Genomic DNA, 21125 nt, shown 5'->3' on the forward strand with positions numbered 1-21125 from the left:
ACAGCTACACTATGCCCCTAACCCCTGCACCCCGCTTCCTGTGCCCACGTCGGGAAACTGACCTGGATGCACAGAGCAGCTGGCCTTGCTGCTCCTTCCCCACCCACACCCCCACTGTTCCTCCATGCCCCCCTAGGGACTGTGAGGGGGGAGCTGGGAGCAACACCAGCTTAACTCTCCCTGCATCCAGGTCACTTTCCCCACCTGGGCTGTGTAAGGGGAGGGCAGGAGAGCAGCAGCTCCTGATGCCTCCCAGCCAGGGGCGGCTCCAGGCCCCAGCACGCCAAGCGCGTGCTTGGGGCGGCATGCCGCGGGGGGAGCTCTCTGGTCGCCGGGAGGGCGGCAGATGGCTCCAGTGGACCTCCTGCAGGCATCGGCAGAGCGCCCCCCACGGCATGCCGCGGTGCTTGGGGCGGCGAAATGTCTAGAGTCGTCCCTGCTCCCAGCACAGCCCAGGTGGGGAAAGTGACCTGGATGCCTGGAGTGCTTGGTGTCTCTCCTCGCTCCCCCCATCACAGTCCACTACAGGGACCTAGAGGAACATTAAGGGAGGGAGGGTGTGAGCAGTATCTGTGCATCACCCCCACCCCATGTTCCTCTGCCAGGAGGAAGCAGGGAGAAATCTGCCCCCACCCCCATGCAGCGCTCCCCTGCCAGCCGGGAGCAGTTTCTGACTCTACACCGTTGCCCCCTGGGCGGTCGCCCAGCGGCCCACCCCCTAAGGCTGGCCCTGCTGGGGTAGGGTGACCAGGTGTCCTGATTTTATAGGGACAGTCCTGATATTTGCGGCTTTGTCTTGTATAGGCATCAATTACCCTCCCACCGCCTGCCCTGATTTTTCACACTTGCTATCTGGTCACCCTATGCTGGGGGCACACTTCACTCCAGGCTAGCAGCAGGGCTCAGAGGGCTTCAGGCCCTGCTCCTCGCCTGCACTGCGTGGGGCAAAGCAGCCTTCAGGCTCCCAACCCCTTTCTGAGGCTTGGCACTTCCAGGCCCCGCGTGGGGAGGGGCAGGGAATTCCTACCAGGCGGGGACCGCCCCCGGGGCAGCGGGGGAGGGGGGTGAGGCACGCTGCAAGGTGAAGCAGCTCGCCCTGCCATTCCCATTCCGGCCCCCACGAGCGGAAACAAAAGCCCGGGCCTGGGAGCGCGCTGCCAAAGCTGGCCCGCCGCCAGGGTGATTTCTCATAAACCACATGCTCCGGAGCGGCAGTATAAGGGGCGAGCCCAGGAGAAGGGAGGCAGGAGACAGCCACCTCCTCCTCTCGGCGCTGCGCGAAGTGCAACTTCCTCCCAGCTCCCCGGGGCAGCCGCGATGACTGCAGCGCCCAGCGCCGCGCTCCCCGAGCCCCGCGCCGAGGAGGTGGAAGCCCCGCGGGCGGCGGTCCCCATGCCCCGGCTCGGCCCCAAGGTAGGGGCGCTGTGCGCGCAACGCAAGGGACCCGCTGCCCGGCTCCGCGGCGAGCCGTCTGCGCTGGGAGATCTGCGCTGCAGCTGGCGGCGGCACGTGTTGCTTTTCTGCGCTCCCTGCTCTGCCTTCGCTGCTGCTTCTTCCCCCGCCGGCCCTGGGGCTGGCTCGCCGCGCTCTCTGCGCGCCCCTCCGCAGGCCCGGCTGCGCTCCCGTCATTCGGCCGCGCTTTGCTGACAGCCCCGGCGCAGCTACGCAGCCTGCAAAAAGCCTGGGATGCACCAAGGGCGTTAGGCGCCTCGCTCCAGTCCGCTAAAGTATTGAAGCGCCTAAGTCCCTTTGTGACGCCCGCCTCATCGTGTGCTGCTGTTATGAGCGATTCTGGTCATTTGGTCCCGTTTTGGTTTTGTAAGGACGGTCCTGGCTGGCTGAGTGCAATCCTGCAGGAGCAAACTCAGAGCAGCTCTCTCTGCCTTCGCCCGACACTCCTTCTTTTTGCCCTTTTCTTGCTCCTTCGCTCTGCTGGGCTTTGCCTTTGGATGGAGACAACAGGTCCTCTCCCGTGTGCGCTCTCCCTGTTGCACTGTGTGCTGGCAGGGCAGGGGCTAGAAGCGAGGTTAGAGCAAATTTTCCTCTGTGCCTTGTTTTGTAAAATGCACCGGGGACTAAGCCAAGACAGAGCTCTTCATACCAGGGAGCGGGAGCGGGTGCACGCAGGGGCATGCCCAGAGCCAGGAAGACTGTGCAGCACTCCTTGTCACCTGCCTGGGAAGCTTGTCACGGCCTGGGCCTCACAAGGAGCTTGGGGATGGTTTGGAGAGAACGCGTCCCAGAGGACTGTGTTTGACCCCTTTGAGTGGGCTGCTTGCCTGGGATCCCCTCAGCCTGTTGGAACATAGCGCTAAAGACCAAGTCTATCTATCTAGCTAACTAACTAACTATCCTTGGATACTGTCCTAGGATACTGATTCATCAAACGATCTAGCTAGCTAGCTAGATCAGAATACTAAGATCTAGGAGGATTGATAGGTAGCTAACTAGAACAGTATACTAAATGTCCATCTGTCTGTTTATCTATGCTCTTAGGTCTTCGTATTCTGATCAATCTAGACTGGTATATTAAAATCTAGGAGGATCAATAAGTAGTTAGCTAGCTAGATAAGTATTTTAAGATCTAGTCGGACAGTTAGCAAGATAGGATTCCAATCGGTCAATTGATCTATCTATCTAACTAACTCTCTTCCTAGATCTTAATGTATTTAGCTAGCTAGCTACAAATCCATCCTCCTAGATCTTAGTATATTGATCTAGCTAGTTAGCTAGCTAGATTAATTAATCGGTATTCTAAGATCTAGGAGGATAGTTAGCTAGACAAATATATCTTAGTATTCTCATCTGTCTACCTAGATCTTAGATCAATCAGTATACTATGATCTCTATATCTATCCCCATACACCACATCAACCTATCCCCATAACCACATCTCTCTCTCATTATTATTATTATACAGTACATAGATTGGATGGCTATTTTCCACTTCTCTCATTTACCTATCCATTTATATCCCATTGGTTTCAAGGGAGTCACACTAGGGTTGCCCTGTGTTTTCCCTGTAGCCCTTGGAAGTTGGAGTGCCCTGGCTGAGAAATCCTCTGCCATGTCCTTCAAGAGCACGGCCAGGATCACTCCTGACAGCATGTGGATCACAGTGCAGGAGGTCCGATGCCCTGCTTGGAGACGGCATTGCTGTACCGTTCTGGGCCTGTTCCTAAGCCCACTGGAGTTAATGGAAGGGTCCATGGATCCAGCTCCCTGAAAACATTGGAGTTCCAGGGCAGGAGGTTACAGCTAATGCCATAGGACCATAAGAACGGCCCTCTAGCCCAGGATCCTGTGTCAAACTGTGACACACACCAGCTGCTTCAGAGGAACATGCAAGGAACCCTCCACTCCTGGGTTAACCTTCCCCTGGGAATGTTTCCTCCTGACCCCAGTCGGTTCGAGGGTGGTTGTGCCATGTAGCAGGCAGGTTTATAGCCCTTCCCAGCCTCTTGGTTATTTCTTTAGCATTTGCCTTTGTGAGTCTGGGTGTTCTTGTTATCCACATAAATGTCCAATTCCTTTTGGAATCCTGCTAAGATTCTGGCCTCTCTGCTCCATTGTGGCAATGAGTTCCACAGGCTAACTGCATTGTGTGTAAAAGAGTTCATGGCGTTAACGCCTAGCCTCAGCTTACACGGAGAGACATGACTCGGTGATGGGGCAATGTGAAAGGAGGTGCAAAGAGAAGCTCAAGGCTGGGGCAGAGGGGCAGTGAGGGGTCCTGGAAAGGGAGGACACATTTGCAGCTGGCTCTGAGATGGATGGATTTGAGGAGGTCAATGAATTAAGATTCTTCTCAGGAGAGGAGAAAAGGAAGGGAGAGACTGCAGGGACGAGTGAGAGCTGGGGGGGCGCTGGGAAAGAGAGCTGGAGGAGATGAGAAAAGGGGGTGCAGAAGAGGGGTTGGAGGAGGGAGGAAGAAGGGGTGCAATCGTTGGGAGGTGGAGCATGAGAGGGGGGTGAGAAAAGGCGCCTGAGGATGCAAAGAGCAATGGAGAGAGTGGGAAGTGATGGATAAGTGATGGGGCGGTGGAGACAGGACGAGATAGCGACTGGTGGAGGCACAGGTGGCAGCAGCCACGGTTTCCTGCTCTGCACGGAGGAGTTGTACACACTTGCGTCTGTCAGCAGCCTGGCTCTGAGAGAGCAGCTCAGCTGGCCCCCGGGAGAGCAGGGCTGGGGAATTCCCAGCAGGGGCGGCTCAGCTGACCTGCTCCTCTAATAAAAGCAGACCTGGAGGGGGAGAGAGCGGGGAGGGGAGAAGTGTTCACAGACTGAACGCTTGGGTGCCCACTAAAAAGGATTCATGGCCCGAGCTACTGGCACAGCAACTCAGGCAGATCAGTACAGCTTTTACCCTTCCAGTGGAGTGCCACACAATGCCCGCCTACCATGCCATGCCCGCAGTGCCCATGTCTCTTAGCCATCTCTGCATTGCTAATGGTGCTAACTCCAGAGGGAGAGAAAGATTTGTATGGCAGAGAGACAGACAAACCAGGCAGTTCCTCGGGACGTGCCATAGATCGGGAATCCATAGGGCTCTCCATGGGGGCTGGCAGCATCATTCTACGTCCACTGACTGGCACAAAGAGATCCACAGCAAAGGCTTCAGAGTAGCAGTCGTGTTAGTCTGTATCTGCAAAAAGAACAGGAGTACTTGTGGCACCTTAGAGACTAACAAATTTATTTGAGCATAAGCTTTTGAAGGCAAGGGGATAGCCACAGGATCAGCGCTGGGATACTGCCCTGGAGCCTGCTAGCCATAGGGGCAGCAGGAAGCCCAGGGACATGGATTCTCTGATGGCAGATGTTCCTGACAACTTCTCCCTTCCTCAGGCATGCCCAGTCTCCTGCACCCTGCTGACTTTCTTCCTCCTCACCGCCTGCAGCATCTGTGAAACGGAGCAGAAAGGCTACTGTGAGAATATCATCACCAAAAGGCACCTGGATAAGCTGCAGGAGCTGGTAAGTATCATGCCCAGCCAGCATGGCTGGTGGGATGGGATCTAGAACATTAGAGGGTGAGGCTGGGGCCTGGTTCTAGCCAGGTGTCCATGCGATGCGAGTGCGTGGTGTCCTTAAGGTCCACACTCGACAAGACCAATGCCTCTGCCAGGTGAGAACGGTACCTGCCGAGTTTGATGCCTGAGCCAGGTAGTCATGCCATGGACTCTAGAGTGACTCTAGTGGGCCAGATTAGCTGGGGCAGCAGATCCGACTAGCCCCTGCCCCAGGTGAGATCAGTGTTTGTGCCCCACATGAATGAGACCGATGATAGGTCATCCAGAAGTAAAGCACCCACACGGAGCAAAAAATCCAGGGGAGAGACCTATCAGAACAAAGGGGGAGGTGGGCAGTGGTGATAGCTGCGGAAAACAGTCTCTCCTGGACGGCCTCTCTGCTCACTGGCATAGATTGGGATTTGCTGTTGATGCGCATTAGCTCCAGTGTAGAGGATGGGCTGGATCACTGGGATGGGGATGTGAGCCTGCAGTCACTGGAAGGGAAGGAGTGAGGATGGAAGAGAAAGGGAAGGCGAATGTGGGAGAGATTGCAGAAGTAAGGAAAGAGAAGGATAGACAGGAGACAGATGTAGATATCTACCCATTTGTCATCAGCTGGAGGATAGATAAAATGTTGGAGTGGGGTAGGAATGCCTTTCTACCCGCATAAAACCCTACTGACACAGTTTGCAGGGTTATGGGTTGTGTGTAGGTGCATTCCAAGCTGTGCTGATTGCAGGCTGGTCCTTTAAGTCTGGGATCTCCTGTAGCTCCAGCCCCACATTCCTCTCTTCTGCATTGGAAGGGAGAGGGAGACTTTCTAGCCCTTCCTTGAAATGAACCCTGGCTCAGTCCGGATTGCGAACCTTGTGAGCATTTAGGAGGAGGATGGAGCGCTTGAGATCTGCAGCTGCCGAAGGGTTAACCTTGGGAATCTGGCAGTCCCCTGGCAGGATTAGTTGCAAAGGGACTGACCCAGGAACCTTCCTGGTCTTCCAGTACTGGGAGGAATTCCCCAGCCTTGTTTCTTGCACAGCTGCTGCACAGGTTAACGGCTGAATACTGGTGGATGCTGCCAGGGCATCAGTGGCTGAAGGCAAGTACAAAGAGGGCACACAGGGCCAGTCAGGGTTTGGCAGGCACAGTTTTTTCTCCTCGGATCACAAATAAGTTGTGAGTGGATCCAGCTGATTCGGGGTCAGAAATCAAAGGAAATTCCTGCGATGGCTCCAGCTCCCCCTCCTGATTCTCCCTGGCTGCTGCAGCGGATGTCCTTAAATTAAGTTAAAAATTATTTAGACAAATTAGATGTTTTCAAGTCATCAGGGCCTGATGAAATGCTTCTGAAAATACTCAAGGAGCTGACTGAGCCATTAGCAATTATCTTTGAAAAGTCATGGAAGACGGGAGAGATTCCAGAAGACTGGAAAAGGGCAAATATAGTGCCAGTCTATACGAAGGGAAATAAGGACAACCTGGGGAATTACAGACTAGTCAGCTTAACTTCTGTATCCCGAAAGGTAATGGAGAAAATAATTAAGCAATCAATTTGCAGACACCTAGAAGATAACAAGGTGATAAATAAGTCAGCATGGCTTTGTCAAGAACAAATCATGTCAAACCAACCTGATAGCTTTCTTTGAAAGGGTAACAAGCCTTGTGGCTAGGGAGGAAGTGGTAGACGTGGTATATCTCAACTTTAGTAAAGCTTTTGATAATGTCTTGCATGACCTTCTCATACACAAACTAGGGAAATGCAACCTAGATGCAAAACTGGGTTGGGTGCAAAACTGGTTGGAAAAACATTCCTAGAGAGTAGTTATCAGTGTTTTATAGTCATTCTGGAAGGGCATATCGAGTGGGGTCCTGGAGGGATCAGTTCTGGGTCAGGTTCTGATCAATATCTTCATCAATGATTTAGACTATGGCATAGAGAGCACGCTTATAAAGTTTGCAGATGATACCAAGCTGGGAGGGTTGCAAATGCTTTGGAGGATGGGATTAAAATTCAAAATGATCTGGACAAACTGGAGAAATGGTCTGAAGTAAATAGGATGGAATTCAATAAGGACAAATGCAAAGTACTCCACTTAGGAAGGAACAATCGGCTGCACACATACAAAATGGGCAATGATTGCCTAGGAACGGATACTGCTGAAAGGGTTCTGGGGGTCATAGTGGATCATAAGCTAAATATGAGTCAACATTGTAACACTGTTGCAAAAAAACCCAAACATCATTCTGGGATGTATTTGCATGAGTATTGTAAGCAAGACACAAGAAGTAATTTTTCCGCTCTACTCCACGCTGATTAGGTCTCAACTGGAGTATTGTGTCCAGTTCTGGGTGCCACATTTCAGAAAAGATGTGGCCAAATTGGAGAAAGTCCAGAGAAGAGCAACAAAAATGATTAAAGGTCTAGAGAACATAAGCTGTGAGGGAAGATTGAAAAAATTGGGTTTGTTTATTCTGGCAAAGAGAAGTCTGAGAGGAGACATGAGAACAGCTTTCAAGTACATAAAAGGTTGTTACAAGGAGGAGGGAGAAGAATTGTTCTTAATCCCTGAGGATAGGACAAGAAGCAATGGGCTTAAATTGCAGCAAGGGCGGTTTAGGTGGGACATTAGGAAAAACTTCCTAACTGCCAGCGTGGTTAAGCACTGGAATAAATTGCCTAGGGAGGTTGTAGAATCTCTGTCATTGGAGATTTTTAAGAGCAGGTTGGACAACCACCTGTCAACAATGGTCTAGATAATACTTAGCCCTGCCTTGAGTGCAGGAAACTGGACTAGATGACCTCTCCAGGTCCCTTCCAGTGCTACGATTCTGTGTCCTTATTAATTACCCAGGGTCCTGTTTAGATCTCACTTACACTGTCATCACTTTATGAGTCACACCAGGGGGAGTGAGAGGAGAATCAGGCCCCGTGGAGTTATTCCAGATTGACACAGGGGTGAGTGACTGGGCAATTAGGCTACCGCCATGCAAATACTGCGCTAATGATCCTGATGCAGCATTACCCCTTTAAGCACTTTTATACTGTGCCGGGAAGCCGGGCTGTGAATCCAGTTGTTGTGCCCCCAGGCGAGCATTCGTCACTAATCCAGTTGTTGCTGCTGACCCAGTTCTGACAGAGTCCAAAGTCGAACGTTCCCTTGGTTGAATGGCTGCCACTGTCCTCATTGCTTTGGGCACAAAGGTCAGAGTCGGGAGCGTGAAATCAACTCGAAGATAGCCGGGCTGGTCAAAAGATTTCCCTCCTGTGTTCTCCGGCCTGCTGCAGCGATCACAGCCGCACACCCCCTCCCTGGCCTGCCTCAGCCAGCTCTACTCTGTATCTCATAAATGTTTGCTAGCAACCGCCTCACTACAGGCCCAGTGGATAATGAAACAATCGTTCCCAATAATACATCCTCTCCTGGCAGCCCTGTTTCTTCCTAGCCTGGAACGCAGACTCGGAGTCGTTCCCGTACTCCCCGGAGGAGAGCTTTTCGTCCTGAAATTGAAAACCTCTGCCGGTCAGGGCCTTTTCAGATGCAGTTGCTGTTCTACTCAGCTCCCCTGCAAAGTTATTCTGCAAAGCGCTGAGTCAGCGTGTGAAGAGCCAGGGGCAACGGGGTTGGTTTTTATGGCCTTTTGCTTTCCTCTGACAAGGCAGATCCTGGCCCCCTGATGAAGAAGGACGACTGTCTCTTGTTTGTTTGGCCGAGGACTGGGAATGCTCATAGCCTCATCAGGGCTACGCCTCTCTACAGAACTGCCTGTTCCTTCATTATATCTGTTTACCCTCTGGACCTCCAGTGAATTGCATGGAATAACATCATCTCACAGTTATATTGTACCTTCCAGCAACAAGGATCCAAAGCATGTTACAAAAAACCCCTGCATCCACTCCTAAAATGCAGCTGTGTATGGGGAGATGAGCCGCAGCTGAGTGACACAGAGGAGAACATTTTGGCCAGGACAGTAGGGCAAATTCCTCTGTGACAGGAGACTCTGCAGAGTGTCTGCAGAGCAGAGGCGGGGATCTGGTTTTAAAACCTGGATGGAAAAATGATAGATTGCGTGGAAGAATGTATTTAGTATGTGTTAGAATGATAGATGCTGAGATGAATCTCTAGTCCCAGGAAGTGAACCTATAATGCTAGGGAACCTTGTACAGAGTCCCTTCCTGTGGTGCTAACAGCCCCCTGGTTATAGCCCTTGCATGGTGCCCTGCCCTGATCCTATCCAGAGCAGCTGGGTTCCTCCTGCTCTGCTGAGTCTCCTCTCTGCAGGCCCTAGAGGCTGGTGCGATTATCAGGTGCCTGCTTAGAGGGGAGCCACAGCCTGGCTGGATTCCTGTTAAAGGGCTGCAGTGTGACATTGTGCTTCTCATTTGCAGATTGACTCTCAGATGCTGATGTCCTGCCACGTCTCGTTTGAGTTCATTGATAAGCAGGAATTGGTGAGTGGGCTTTGTCTGACCACCTGCTAGCCTGAGCCAAGCAATTCCTCAGGATGGCAGAGTATGTGCATTAGCCCCCGGGGATGGGAGGAGCTAAATCCAGAGGGGAGTCTCAGCAGCCTGGAGAGAAAGGAGGGGCCTGTAGCCTTCAGAGAGAGGGGCTTGAGTTCCATCGTGGCCACAGACTGCTTCTGTGATTTTGGGAAACTCTGTGCCTCAATTTCCCTTCTGCAAAATGGCGGTTGGTAATTCTTCCTTAAGGAAGGAAGCTCTTTGAGTCTCTTACTGTTTGTATGTTCAGTAGTTAGCATGATAGGGCTCCGATCCTGCTGGGCCCCTGAAGATACCATTGTAATACAAATAAGACTATTTCTGGGGTAATTTATACCTTTCAGCATGGAAATGATACTGCTTTAGGCTCCGAGATACACTTCAGCAAGTGCAGGTGTAACTGATGTCCCTTACACATCACCTCTGAATTTGGGCGAGGGGGGGGGGGAGGGAAGAAAGCCAGCATAGCTTACATACGAAGGGCCAGATTTTCAGAGTGCTCAGAATATTGCGTCATCTTAGAGCTATCTTTGAATGTGGCAGGGACTGGGGGGAAGTGGTCTCCCTGGGCTGGAGGCTGAACAGTGTCTCTGGATACATGTACCCCAGGTTGTAAAGTGCAGCAGTTCTGTATTGCAGCCAATAACCTGTCCATTTTTGCGTCCCAGGGTGACCGCATCTGCTATGTCAAAGCGGCTTTTCCTCGGCTGGAGGACATCCTTGACAAAATGAAATTCAAGGAGAACTCGGATAATTTTAACAAGACAAAAGACGTGCAAAACATGTACAAGAAAATCGACGAGAATGAAGTTCCATGCATTGACGCCCAGGATGATCACGAGCGCGAGGTACATTCTGAGAGCCAGCCACAGATCCCTAGGCGAATGGGCTCAGGGACGAGAGGAGGGCATGCAGCCCTCAGTGGAATGGGGTGGTTTGGTTCAGGCTGGTCCCTGCTGCACTAGGAAGCTGAGTGGACGTCCCTACTGGGAAGAGACTAATTCCCAGAGCACTGAGGGTGACCACATGGACTCTGGAGGGTGGCCCCTGCGGATGAGCAGGGGGTTGGGCTAGATCTCCTGAGGTCTCTTCCAACCCTAATCTTCTATGATTCTATGAAGGAGTTCCACACTGTGTCCCAATATGTGACCGGTGGTTGCTGTTGGCTGGGAATGATCATTAACCACACACTGGGCTCATTAAAGCTGGAGCTGGGGTCAGAGGGTCCCGGCCTGGCAGATGAAAGAGCAGAGCAGGAAGCGCAAAGCTGGGAATATTCCCAGCCTCCCTGGCAAGAGTCTCCCCCATGAAAATAGCAGGGCAAGAGTCCAAGAGCCTCAGGGGTTCTTGAGAGACTCCCAGAGCCACACTGGTGCATGGAGGAATCCTGAGCAGTTTGGAGCGGGAGCGATGGAAGACTTGCTTTGGGTGACCCGGGGCACAGGCTAATTCTCAGCATGCACAGACACAAGGAATTACGGGACTTTGCTCTGCAGCCCTCAGGTGTATTAGACCCTGCTCCCAGCAGGGGACAGTGACTTTGGCTGGGAGCTCCCCTGTGGACTGCTCTAGGCCAGAGTCACCCAAAGGGCCCAGGCACCAACGGGGTCACCATCCAAGCTCAGTCTTCTCTCTAATGCTTTTCTGCCTGCATTTGCTCCTGCCAAGAGCACCTGGAATCCCAGCCTGGGTGTAAATGGGCCTGATCCAGCTCTCACTCGTGGAAGTAACAAATTTCCCACTGACTTCAACGAGAGTAGGATCGCACTGAGTGGGCCCAATCCTGATCTCATTGGGGTGACATGGGAAGACTCCCATTGATTTCAATGAGAATGGGATCAGACCCAGTGGTCCTGATCTTGCCCTCAGATTGTGTTTACACCGAGTAGTTTCACTGATTGCCATATAGCTGCGAGGGGAGAGTCAGACCCTGTGCGGTGCTCCTAGAGGTTTGGCAATCGTAGGACGAGGGGGAGTTTGACACAGTTTCTGCTCTCTGGGTTATCTCCTGGCTCCTGAGTCCTGCTCTCTGCTTAGCTCTCCCAGGCCTGCTCCAGGGAGTTCTCCAGGCCTCCTGAGAAGATGCTACAGCTGGTGAAGGATTTCTTTCAAGAAGTTATGGACCTCTTAGACAAAAATGTGGATTTCAAACGCGATTGCAGCAAAACTTACCAGAAGTGCTCTGATGCCCTGAAAAAGGAACCGCCATCTCCAGGTGAGAAACTAGGACAGCTGGTCTCCCCGGGCCCCCTCCTCTTGAGTTGCATCATCTAACGCCAGCCAGGGCAGTGATTCACATGCCTGATTGTTGTGGAGATTTCTACCATTACGAGACTGCAGCTTTTACACAGGAGCATGCTTGTGTGCGTGCGAGCATTTGTCCCTGTGAATGGGTGTGTATACTGTTTGTGGTGTCGCGGTGGGGGGTGTGTGTGTATATGTTAGTATGCTCACATGCGTCTGTACTGGATTGCACTCATGTGCGTGTCTTTATGACTATGCTTACCTGTGTGTGTAGATCTGCATTTCTCTGTGCGTGTGTGTGTGTGTGTGTGTGTGTGTACACACTGGGCAGGTTTGCATTTGTGTGACTGCTAATGAGGGAGAAAGCTCCAAATGGGTCAGAGCACAGGTGCTGGAACTAGGGGGGCTGCCATACCCCCTGGCTTGAAGTGGTGTCCATTATATCCAGGGTTGACAGTGCGGTTCAATGGCTCTCAGCATCCCCACTGTTCCAGTGCCTCGGGTCAGAGAGAGGCCCCCAAATTGGGAAGTTGGTTTGGAAGTGGTGGTCTCACTCTTGGCTCCGAGAAAAGGGCTGGATGGCTCTCTGGGGGTCTGGGTTTGGCTGTCGTTCTGCAAATACAGCAACCTCGTTTGCGGTATTTCTGCCTCTAGCCGAAACCAGGAAGTTCAGAGGCAGGAGCAGAAATTAGTAACATGAAAAAAGCTCCAGGAAAACCTCAAACCTGACTCAGGCTGGGCTGCAGGTTTGGGGCCTAGTCGTTTATCTGCAGCGGCTCGTCTGGGAGTAAGGACGGACTTGTGGCTCGGGCGCAGCTCTGGGAGGCAAGCTCCTGGCCGCTTTCTGCCACTGACACACTGGCCAAGTCGCGGTCCCGCCCTGTGCCTCGGTTTCCCCATCTGTACAGTGGAGAAAATCATCCTGGCCTCCGGCTACCTGGCTCCGATCGGGGGGGGCACTTTGTAAAGGCAGAGTGGAAGATGCAGTGCTATTGTCTGTCCCTGTGGGCTACCTGTGTCCGGGTCCATGTTGCATGTGATACGTTTGCATGCACACCAAGAAGAAGCTTCCATCTGTCCTCCCCACAAGTAGGATCTGTCCTGTGTCTTGTGACTGAGACGAGGGAACACGGTGAAACTAACACTCCCCTCCCGCTGATCCTGTTGCTTGTGCAGCTGCTGCTGGTGATGACACGAGCCTCAGACCCTCCGCTGCCTCTGGACAAGGGCCTGCTGCCATGTGGACACTGCCTTGCTTGGGCACACTAACAATCCCAGCCCTGATCTCCATGCACCGGCCCTCCACCACCACCACTCCCTCTGTCCCCGGCTGCTGTCTGCGCGCCTTCCGGACACCTTCCTTCTCGCTAATCGCTTCCACTCCCCAGCTCCCAGGCTGCTCTCTGTGTGCTGCTTGCGGGTCTGCATCTCACAGCCTCTCTGGGAGCTCACACCCTCTCTTTGCTCTGCCCGCCGCTGTCCTCATTCTGAACTCTCTCTGTTTCGCTTCGCCCTTGTTTCAGTGACTCTGGCACCAGCCCACCCAAGCCAAGGCTGGGTCCTGGGGCAGGGTGGGGGAAGGGGAAAAGCCTAAAGGCTATTCTCTGCTCTTCCTGGAGGCTGGTTACTCTATGGCCTTTCTCTCTCTCTCTCTCAGGTGTGGTGACGGACCGTGACTGCAACTGTCCATCCCCAAGCTCCCCTCGTGAGGGACCCCCAGCCTCTCCCCGCCCAGCCTTGGCCACTAAGCCCTTTCCTTCCACTGTACCCCACCTGGGCAGCAAGGAGGCAGCTGCCAGCACCCGCCTGGAACACAGCCGGCCTGGTGCCATGCAAACCCCAGTCAAGTTAGACAGCAGCACTAAGCCCAGGGTATCCAGGAGCACGCACAGAGGCCTGGTTGCTATGGAGATCCAGGGGGTCTGGGCTGGCATCTCTGCCAGTGTGTCCTCACCACCAGCAGAACTGGAGCTAGCATCAGCATCACAGGGACCTGGTAGTGGGTCCATCAGCACCAAACCGCTCCTGGACCTAACCGAACCTCCCAACCAGGAGCCCCCTAGCACTGAGGCCATCTTCACCTCCCCTCCCAGCCTCCTGGCCTCTGGTGGAGAGACGCTATGGAGGGAAGAGATCCATCCCACCAGGACAGAGGCTGAGCAAATCCAACCATGGCCGACTGGGCTCAGAAAGTTCCTCCACATGCCTGGTTTACCGGACCCATCCCCCAGCGCGAAGCAGACCCAACCGCAGGCAGAAGAAGATGTCACCCAAGTCACCTGGACATTCTCAGCAGCAGAGCCAAGCACCCACCGGATGGATCCCAGCAGTGCTGATGCCGTGTCCAGCCCAGCTCTGACATCCGAGGCAGCGGAGGCCTCGGGAGCAGACCCCAGTGGCCGATTGGTGACCCCCCTGCCCAGTGAGCTGTGGCCGAGCCCCTCTCTGGGCTCCAAGGAGCCCATCTCCGTAGTGCAACACCGGTTCTCCAGGATGGCTGCTAGCACTGACAGATCCCCTGCCCCAGAGACACCCCCCGGGTGGAGTCCTCGGCACCCAGCAGGGCAGGGCAAAGCCCCAGACATGCAGCGCACCACGGAGCTCCGAGGAAAGAGAACAGGGGGGCTGCTCAGGTTCAGAGATCCCGACGACAGCCTGGCAGGGCCCATCCCTGACCTTAACATCCTTCCTCCGAACACAGAGCAGCGCAGGAAGAAGGCGCAGCCCAAGGAGAGCCAGCGGGAGGTCATGTCCTATGTGCTGGTGGCAATCCTGGCAATCGTGGCGATCCTGCTGGCCGTCGGAGGCCTCCTCTTCTACAAGCATAAATCCAGGGTAAGCACCTCACCAAGCCACGCCCACTGGGGCATGTTGGCTAGTCCCAGAAGCTCCCGGGGCGGGCAGGGGGTGTCTTGCGGGCAGAACTGGCTAGTTGGTTAAAGACACATCATCTCCCAGCCCCTTCCTGTCAACCAAGTAGGTGTGGGCACCTGGGGAAAACCCCGCCCCAGACAAGCACTGAGACAGCATCTCAAGTGGTTAGAGCAGGAGGCTGGGAGTCAGGAGGCCTGGGTTCTGTTCGCAGCTTGGTGAGGTGGCCTTGGACAAGTCATTCTTTCTCCCCCCAAAACAAAATCCATGCCTCAGTTTCCCCGCTGTAAAATTCCTTGCAGGGCACACTCATCAGGGACTGCAAAGTACTGGAGGGGCTCAGGTGGAAGGGAAGGGTGTGGGGAGAGCAGTTCTCGTAACTGGGAACGTCCCATCCCCCTGCTCCATGGGAGTGTGTTTGGGGCTGTGACTGCAGTGAGGGATGGGCCTGGGGACGGGGGGATGTCTGGGGTGGGGAAGAGACTCCAGTCCCAGCTGCCCACCCTAGCTGCCTCCTCCCACGGGAGAGCCTGTCTGTTCGCACCTCCCCCCAGGGCTCTGGCTAACACTGGGGACTCTGCCCCCAGGGCTCTGGCATCTTGGGGCACTGCCCACTGCAGGGAGAAGGGGATAGAAAGGGCCCAGGAGCTTCCCCCGCTCATGGAGGGAGTTCCCTGCTGCCAGCACAGACCCTTACCTAGGCTCCCAACCAGTCCAAGACTGATCCTTCTATTTCCCCCACACAGACCCAGGAGAGACGGCTGCAGCAGAGAGGGAATGTCCTAGAAGAGCAGGAGGAAAGGTAAGAGACTGTGGAGTGGCTGCGACCTAGGGCTGCAAAACTGGGGCTTCCCCCCCTCTGGGCCTCAGAGGGCTTTGCGGCCTCTTCTCTGGCATGCGGTGTCCTATCCCTCTGGCCTCCCACCTTGGAGCGCTTGGCCCAAGAGCCTGCTGCAGACCCAGCCCCTGCATGGCCAATGAGTTGCTGCCTGGCAGTGAGGGGCACCAGGCATCTCCCTGTGCAGCACAGACGGGCATCACCAGCTGAACCTTCTTCCCACATTCAGCCCCTGGCATTGGTTTGAACCCCTGGACATTGCTTCTCTTTGCAGACCGCTGAATGGAGTGGAGGAGCCTCTGGAGCTGCGGGTACAGGGCGAGCTATGAGGTAAGGTGCCCTACACTATCCGGACGGCAGCCCCCCTCTAAATCAGGCCCCTCTCCTGCAGCCTGGCACAGTGCGGGGGGTTCGGAATGGCTTATGCAGACTCTGGGGTTAATATTCAGCCAGGCACTGAGCACAAGGCTGCCAGCTTATTGCTTGGCAGCTTAAGCACCTGGAAATTGATTCCAGGTTTCCTAGTTGTTGTGCAAGGCCCTTGGCAACAGGGAATTTAATTGTCCCTGTCTGGTTCCTGTCTAGGACCCACATTCAGCACTGGCATAACTGGGTGGAACACCATTAACCTGGATCGGGGCTGGCAGTGGTGGGTCAGGCTTCTGCCAGCCAGCGATGTGTTCAGCTGTAAAGAGCAGTTCTGCTCTAAAAAAGTGGCTCTGAAATTGTCCTCTCCCTACTCTGCAAATACGCTCCTGGGGGCATCTGAGTCAGTGCTGAGTTCCTGCTCGGGTCACTCCTGGTAGCCCTGCAGGGCCATCCAGGCTATGGGAGAAGGGACTGGAGTCTGGTCCCATGTGCCCTGCAGAGCCATCCCAGCTACAGGAGAAGGGTCAAGAGTCTGGTCTCATTTGCCCTTCAGGGCCAGCCCGGCTGCGGGAGAAGAGTCTGGAGTCTGGTCCCATTTGCCCTTCAGGGCCAGCCCGGCTATGGGAGAAGGGTCTGGACTCTGGAGTCTATTCCTTGCTGTGCATTGGCAGATCTGGTTATTAAGTGCTAATGCCATTCGGTGACCCATCTGCAAACCCACTGCTGGAAATGGGGCTGCACAAGGGTCACCTAATTTGGCCTGTAAAACCTTTCTGACCGCTGATGTGCAAGTCCCAGTGGGACTCTCAGATCCCAGGGGAGGGGAATCGCCTTTTTCCTTGTCAATTGGGCAGGTTTGTTTTGGCGTGACTGACTCTAAACACAGGGCCATGCAATGCTGGTTTTGCAAAGCCAACTGCACTTGACACTCCCTCTTAGACAAACCCAACAGCCCGTAACCCTCGGAGAGATGCTGATCCCCTGAGCATCTTGTTCTGCAGGCTGGTTTCTTCCTACCCAGCTGTCTACTTTTAGCTATTCTAGTTTCAGTTTAGTGCAACCCAGCATGAAGTGTCTGTGAGCCAGGTAAACAACCCCACCTGCCAAAAGGCTCCACTCCTACAAGTCGAGGAAGCTGGGAGCCTCTGGCATAAACACTGAATATCAGTGAGCCCAACCGCTCCCTCCTGGGGTAAACATTTAAGCCTGGCTGGGCATGCAGCTGCTTCCTGCGCTCAGGAGAATCTCAGCCCCGCATCAGCCACCCTTCCAAGTCTCCCTGGAGCAGCCCATATCACCGCGCTGATTTCGCTCTCCTTTCCTTTCCAGCTGGGCCTTTCCTGTCCCAGGAAGAGCAGCGGCTTTGAACCCTCCCTTTTGTGTGGGATCTCGGTCCCATCTGGAGGAGAATGTGCAGCAGCCGGACCCCTCCTCTGTCGTCCCCAGTGTCAACGACCGTCCCTTGCTCTCGCTCTCTCTTCCACTCTGCAAGGTCGGGAGAGACTGAAAGATCTGGAAATGGATGCTGTTTATTCTTGGCACTGGAGCCCGGGTTCCGCACTGCCCCACGCCCTGGCCAATCCCACCCCTTGCTCTCTAGCTACTGGCAAGCCGGAGCAGCCTGCAGGATCACCCACTGCCACCAGGATGGACAAAGTTTGGCTCTGATGAAGGGAGATAAACAGTCCTGGGAATCACGTTGTCTGAACCTCTGCAGCCTGGAAAGGGTTAGATGGACTCTGCAGCGAGTTAGGATGGCCTGACGTTGGCTCCTTCGGGGGCTGGCTATGACTGCCGTGGAGGGCTCGGCGAGAAGGGGCATGCCTGGGCAGGAATGAGAGGACTCTGCTGAGCCAGCCAGGTTGTCGTTGCTCCCTGCCTGCTCTGGGTCGGAGTTGGATGCAGGAGGGCTGGGGACTGTGGTCTGGAGTCTCTTTCTTCCCGCTTCTTAGACCAGCTCCATCTCGTGACGTGGCAGAGGGGATCAGCTGCTTTTTGGATAGGCTGCCACCTGGCCGCAAGCCAAGTCTGCCTCTAACCCCACCCCCCTAGCCTCTCACTCTGTCTGCCCCAGCACAGTGGGCTTTGGAATGATACCCCCTTGTGTGGTCATCAGATGGCCCCTTTCAGGAGTCGTTTTTAACTACATCCACGAGCCAGTGCCGCTCCCCTCCATGCCACGAGGCTGCTGTGTCTGGCCGTCTGGCCCCTCCTCCCCCCCATGCCCTTCGCCAGATGCCTATTGGCTCAGCATATTGACTCTGGGATCGGTCTCTGACCTTTGGGGTTCCCACCCCTGCAAAGTATGTCCCTGTCCTCTCTCCAGTCTGCCCCTCCATCCCCCTGCACTCCAGTGAGAGGTCGAGGCCCTGCAAAGAGAGGAAGGAGCACCCTGACTTCTAGGGGACCCCGCTCCCTCCCATACCCAGGACATGCTACAGAGTGGGGAATAGGGGTACAAATTGAGGTCCCAGGTCCCAGCCCCCGAAGGGAAATAAAACCTCTACACTGTGAATTTTAACTCTCTCCTGCTTCCCCCGGAGCAGTAGGGGCTGGCTGGTGTTTGGGTTAGTCCCCACCGCTCCCTTCCCCTGCTCTCAGCTGGCCGTCCATCCTTCTTGTGCCTTCTGCCTATCATTCCTTCCTCCTCCCCCGTTCCCTGTCCAGGCATTCTGTTTGGCGTGATGTTGCTGATGACCCTGAGCCGGCCTCAGGTTGGGAGAACTGCCTTTATGCATTAATGTATTGGAGAAATCTCCTTCTCCTGTAAAGTATTATATTGGAGGGAGCGGGCGTGACCGGCGGTGGGAACTGCAGGCGGTGGGTCACGGCCGGTGGGCGGCGTTCTAATGCAAGCTGGCCTTGCATTCCGGAATGGATGTTTATGACTGTGCTTTAAGAGACTGAATAGGTCTTGTTCTGTTGAGGACTTTTTATCCCATAACATGGGTGCAACAGACCAACGGGCCTTTGATCCTGTGTGTATATCTCAGTAGGGTCATGTGGGATGGAACTCATTTAGCGAATTACGTTGCGTGGAGATCATGATGCCCCCTGGAAGTGACAGCCCTGTGCTAGCTGATGCGGTCCATCTATATAGCTCTGGTCAGGAAGTGGGACACGGGCCGATTTCAAGCTGATCGCAGCTAGGCTCATCCCTGTCTTTAGTCACCTCCTGGCTCAGCTTTTAAAATGCCGGGGAGCTTTGCCAGCCTTCCGTGCTGTCCCCATTGTGCCACTGAGGCTCAGAGAAGTTCAAGCCCATACGGAGCTGAGAGCAGATCACACAGCGAGTCAGCGTCCAAACCCAGCACAGGTCCCACAATTCCCAAGTGCTCGACCTGGTCCAGTGGGCCACTGGAGCTCCCATTGCGCTGTTGACATGCCACCTTCCTAATCTTGGCAGCCCAGTCTGCAGAGGGCTCCAGATGGCCTCGGTCACCTCCGCTCCCTGGGAGGGGGCTGTGCCACCCACCTCTGCCATCCCCTGCACTGGTGGCCCGTCCCGTTCAGACATTAACCGCATTTGACCACTCAGACCTCACATTTGCCTCCAGCCTCTCTCTGATCTTCGCTCTCCCCTCCAGGACCCTCCACCACTGGGGAGAAAGCGTTACTCTTCCAGCTGATCTGCACCCTCCCCTCACTCCATCTGACCTCCTCCTCCCCCCCCCCCCCCCAGTGGCACCGTTGTCTTTCACCTGCTGCGGTCCTGCTCTGCATCATGTGGCAAAAGAGCCCACATCGGGCCCGATCCCCAGCTGGAGTAATTCGACAGAGTTCCCATTGCCTTCAGCGGTTTACGCCAGCTGAGGATCTGGCCCATGACATCAGACTTTGCTGACACTTAGCATCTGATCTGATTCTAGGGCCAAATGCTGAGCGGGTGTAAATCAGTCTAACTATAGAACTCTGCTGATTGGCCCCCAACTCTGAAGATGGGGACGTCTCTGCTTTCAGCGATAAATGTTTTATTTTTTTTAATGGTGGGAGAAAACCTATTTAAACCCGATTTTTAAATTATTAATATTTTTCTTTAAGTATATTTATTAAGTCCAATGGCACATTCCACTTCCAGTGCGGCGTGCGAGTGTGGTGAGATATACACACAGCTCAGGTGTCAAGGGCACAGAGAGTCTGCTTCAGATCTCACGTACCCCTGTGCAAACCAGGAGTAATTCCACTGAGTTCAGTGGAGTCAGATTGATTGTAAATAGGATCAGAATCATGCCTGTAAAGTCCATCTGCTCGTCAGCCGGCCAGATCTTGGTGTGGCATCAGCCAACGTATCTCTATGGCAAGCAGTGGATCTGCACTGATTTACGCCAACTGAGGATGTGGGGCTAACAATCCAGGGTCTGACTCTGTCTACTAGAACTATGCACCTGCCATGTCATGTTATTCCACATATATTAGCCGATGGGAGAGTAGCTCCAGACAAAGGGAGTTATTGTTTTTATTCCAACTGTTTGTCTCTGGTTTTTTTATACGTTGAAATTGTGAATTATTTTATACAAAGTCATTTAATAAATAATGTCTATTTAAAAAAAAATAGAAAACACCTTTTGTATTTAACAATAATAATAATAATAATAAACGGACGTGTGGCACTTTGTAACTCTTGGGTAGTGGACTTGTGCTTGCTGGTCATTGGAGCGCTCACCCTGCTCTCAGCCTTTGATTTAGTTGGTGTTGGTCCTGCTTTGAGCAGGGGGTTGGCTAGATGACCTCCTGAGGTCCCTTCCAACCCTGATATTGTATGAAGGGAAGCCGCATGTCGGGTTCAGGAGTGAAGCATTCAGCTCATGTTGTTACCAGGTCAGCCGAGCGACTTAGGTTTGCGTTGATGGCCAGCTCTGTGGGGCAGGGAGCTGGAGCTGGAGGGAATGATGGAGAAAACCATCCTCTAAGGGATCTTCAGCAATAGAGGTGGCTTTGGATCCCCATGATGACTAGACTTAGGAAAGACTTACCTCCAGCTCCTAAAGGCAAGGCTCTGCAGAAACACAGAACTAGTGCAGTGGGGTAGCTCCATGCCTGAGGCTCCTAAATACTAACACAATCTAAATCATTGGAATAACAATGGAAATCTTCAAGGCTAAAGAACATTCATGAGTCAGGATTTAAGCCAATCTCACTAACTATTTGAGATCGGGGGAGACAACATCAGGGTAGATTACCCCATATCTGCTACTGCGGGGTTCTGACACCTTCCCCTGAAGCAGCTGATGCTACTCACAGTTATGGAGACTAGGGTTACTAGACAGCACATGCGAAAAATCAGGACAGG

The 21125-nt window shown here is 53.9% G+C and overlaps 1 protein-coding gene across 2 annotated transcripts; it reads left to right on the top strand.

Annotated features, from left to right (window-relative positions):
* Positions 1–1267: 1267 nt before the first annotated feature.
* Positions 1268–20453, top strand: CSF1 (colony stimulating factor 1). Of its 2 annotated transcripts, none has more exons than XM_045015366.1 (9): positions 1268–1413; positions 4849–4977; positions 9400–9462; positions 10182–10361; positions 11551–11728; positions 13415–14592; positions 15375–15430; positions 15741–15796; positions 17165–20453. In XM_045015366.1, the coding sequence occupies exons 1-8, from the start codon at positions 1318–1320 to the stop codon at positions 15793–15795; spliced, it is 1935 nt and encodes a 644-aa protein (XP_044871301.1). In that variant the 5' UTR covers positions 1268–1317; the 3' UTR covers position 15796; positions 17165–20453. The 2 variants fall into 2 exon arrangements, with proteins under 2 accessions (XP_044871301.1, XP_044871302.1); XM_045015367.1 differs by having other exon boundaries at positions 14459–14592.
* Positions 20454–21125: the final 672 nt, after the last annotated feature.

Source organism: Mauremys mutica, chromosome 4 (genome assembly GCF_020497125.1).
Source record: "Mauremys mutica isolate MM-2020 ecotype Southern chromosome 4, ASM2049712v1, whole genome shotgun sequence".
In the NCBI taxonomy this organism is placed as follows: Eukaryota; Metazoa; Chordata; order Testudines; family Geoemydidae; genus Mauremys; species Mauremys mutica.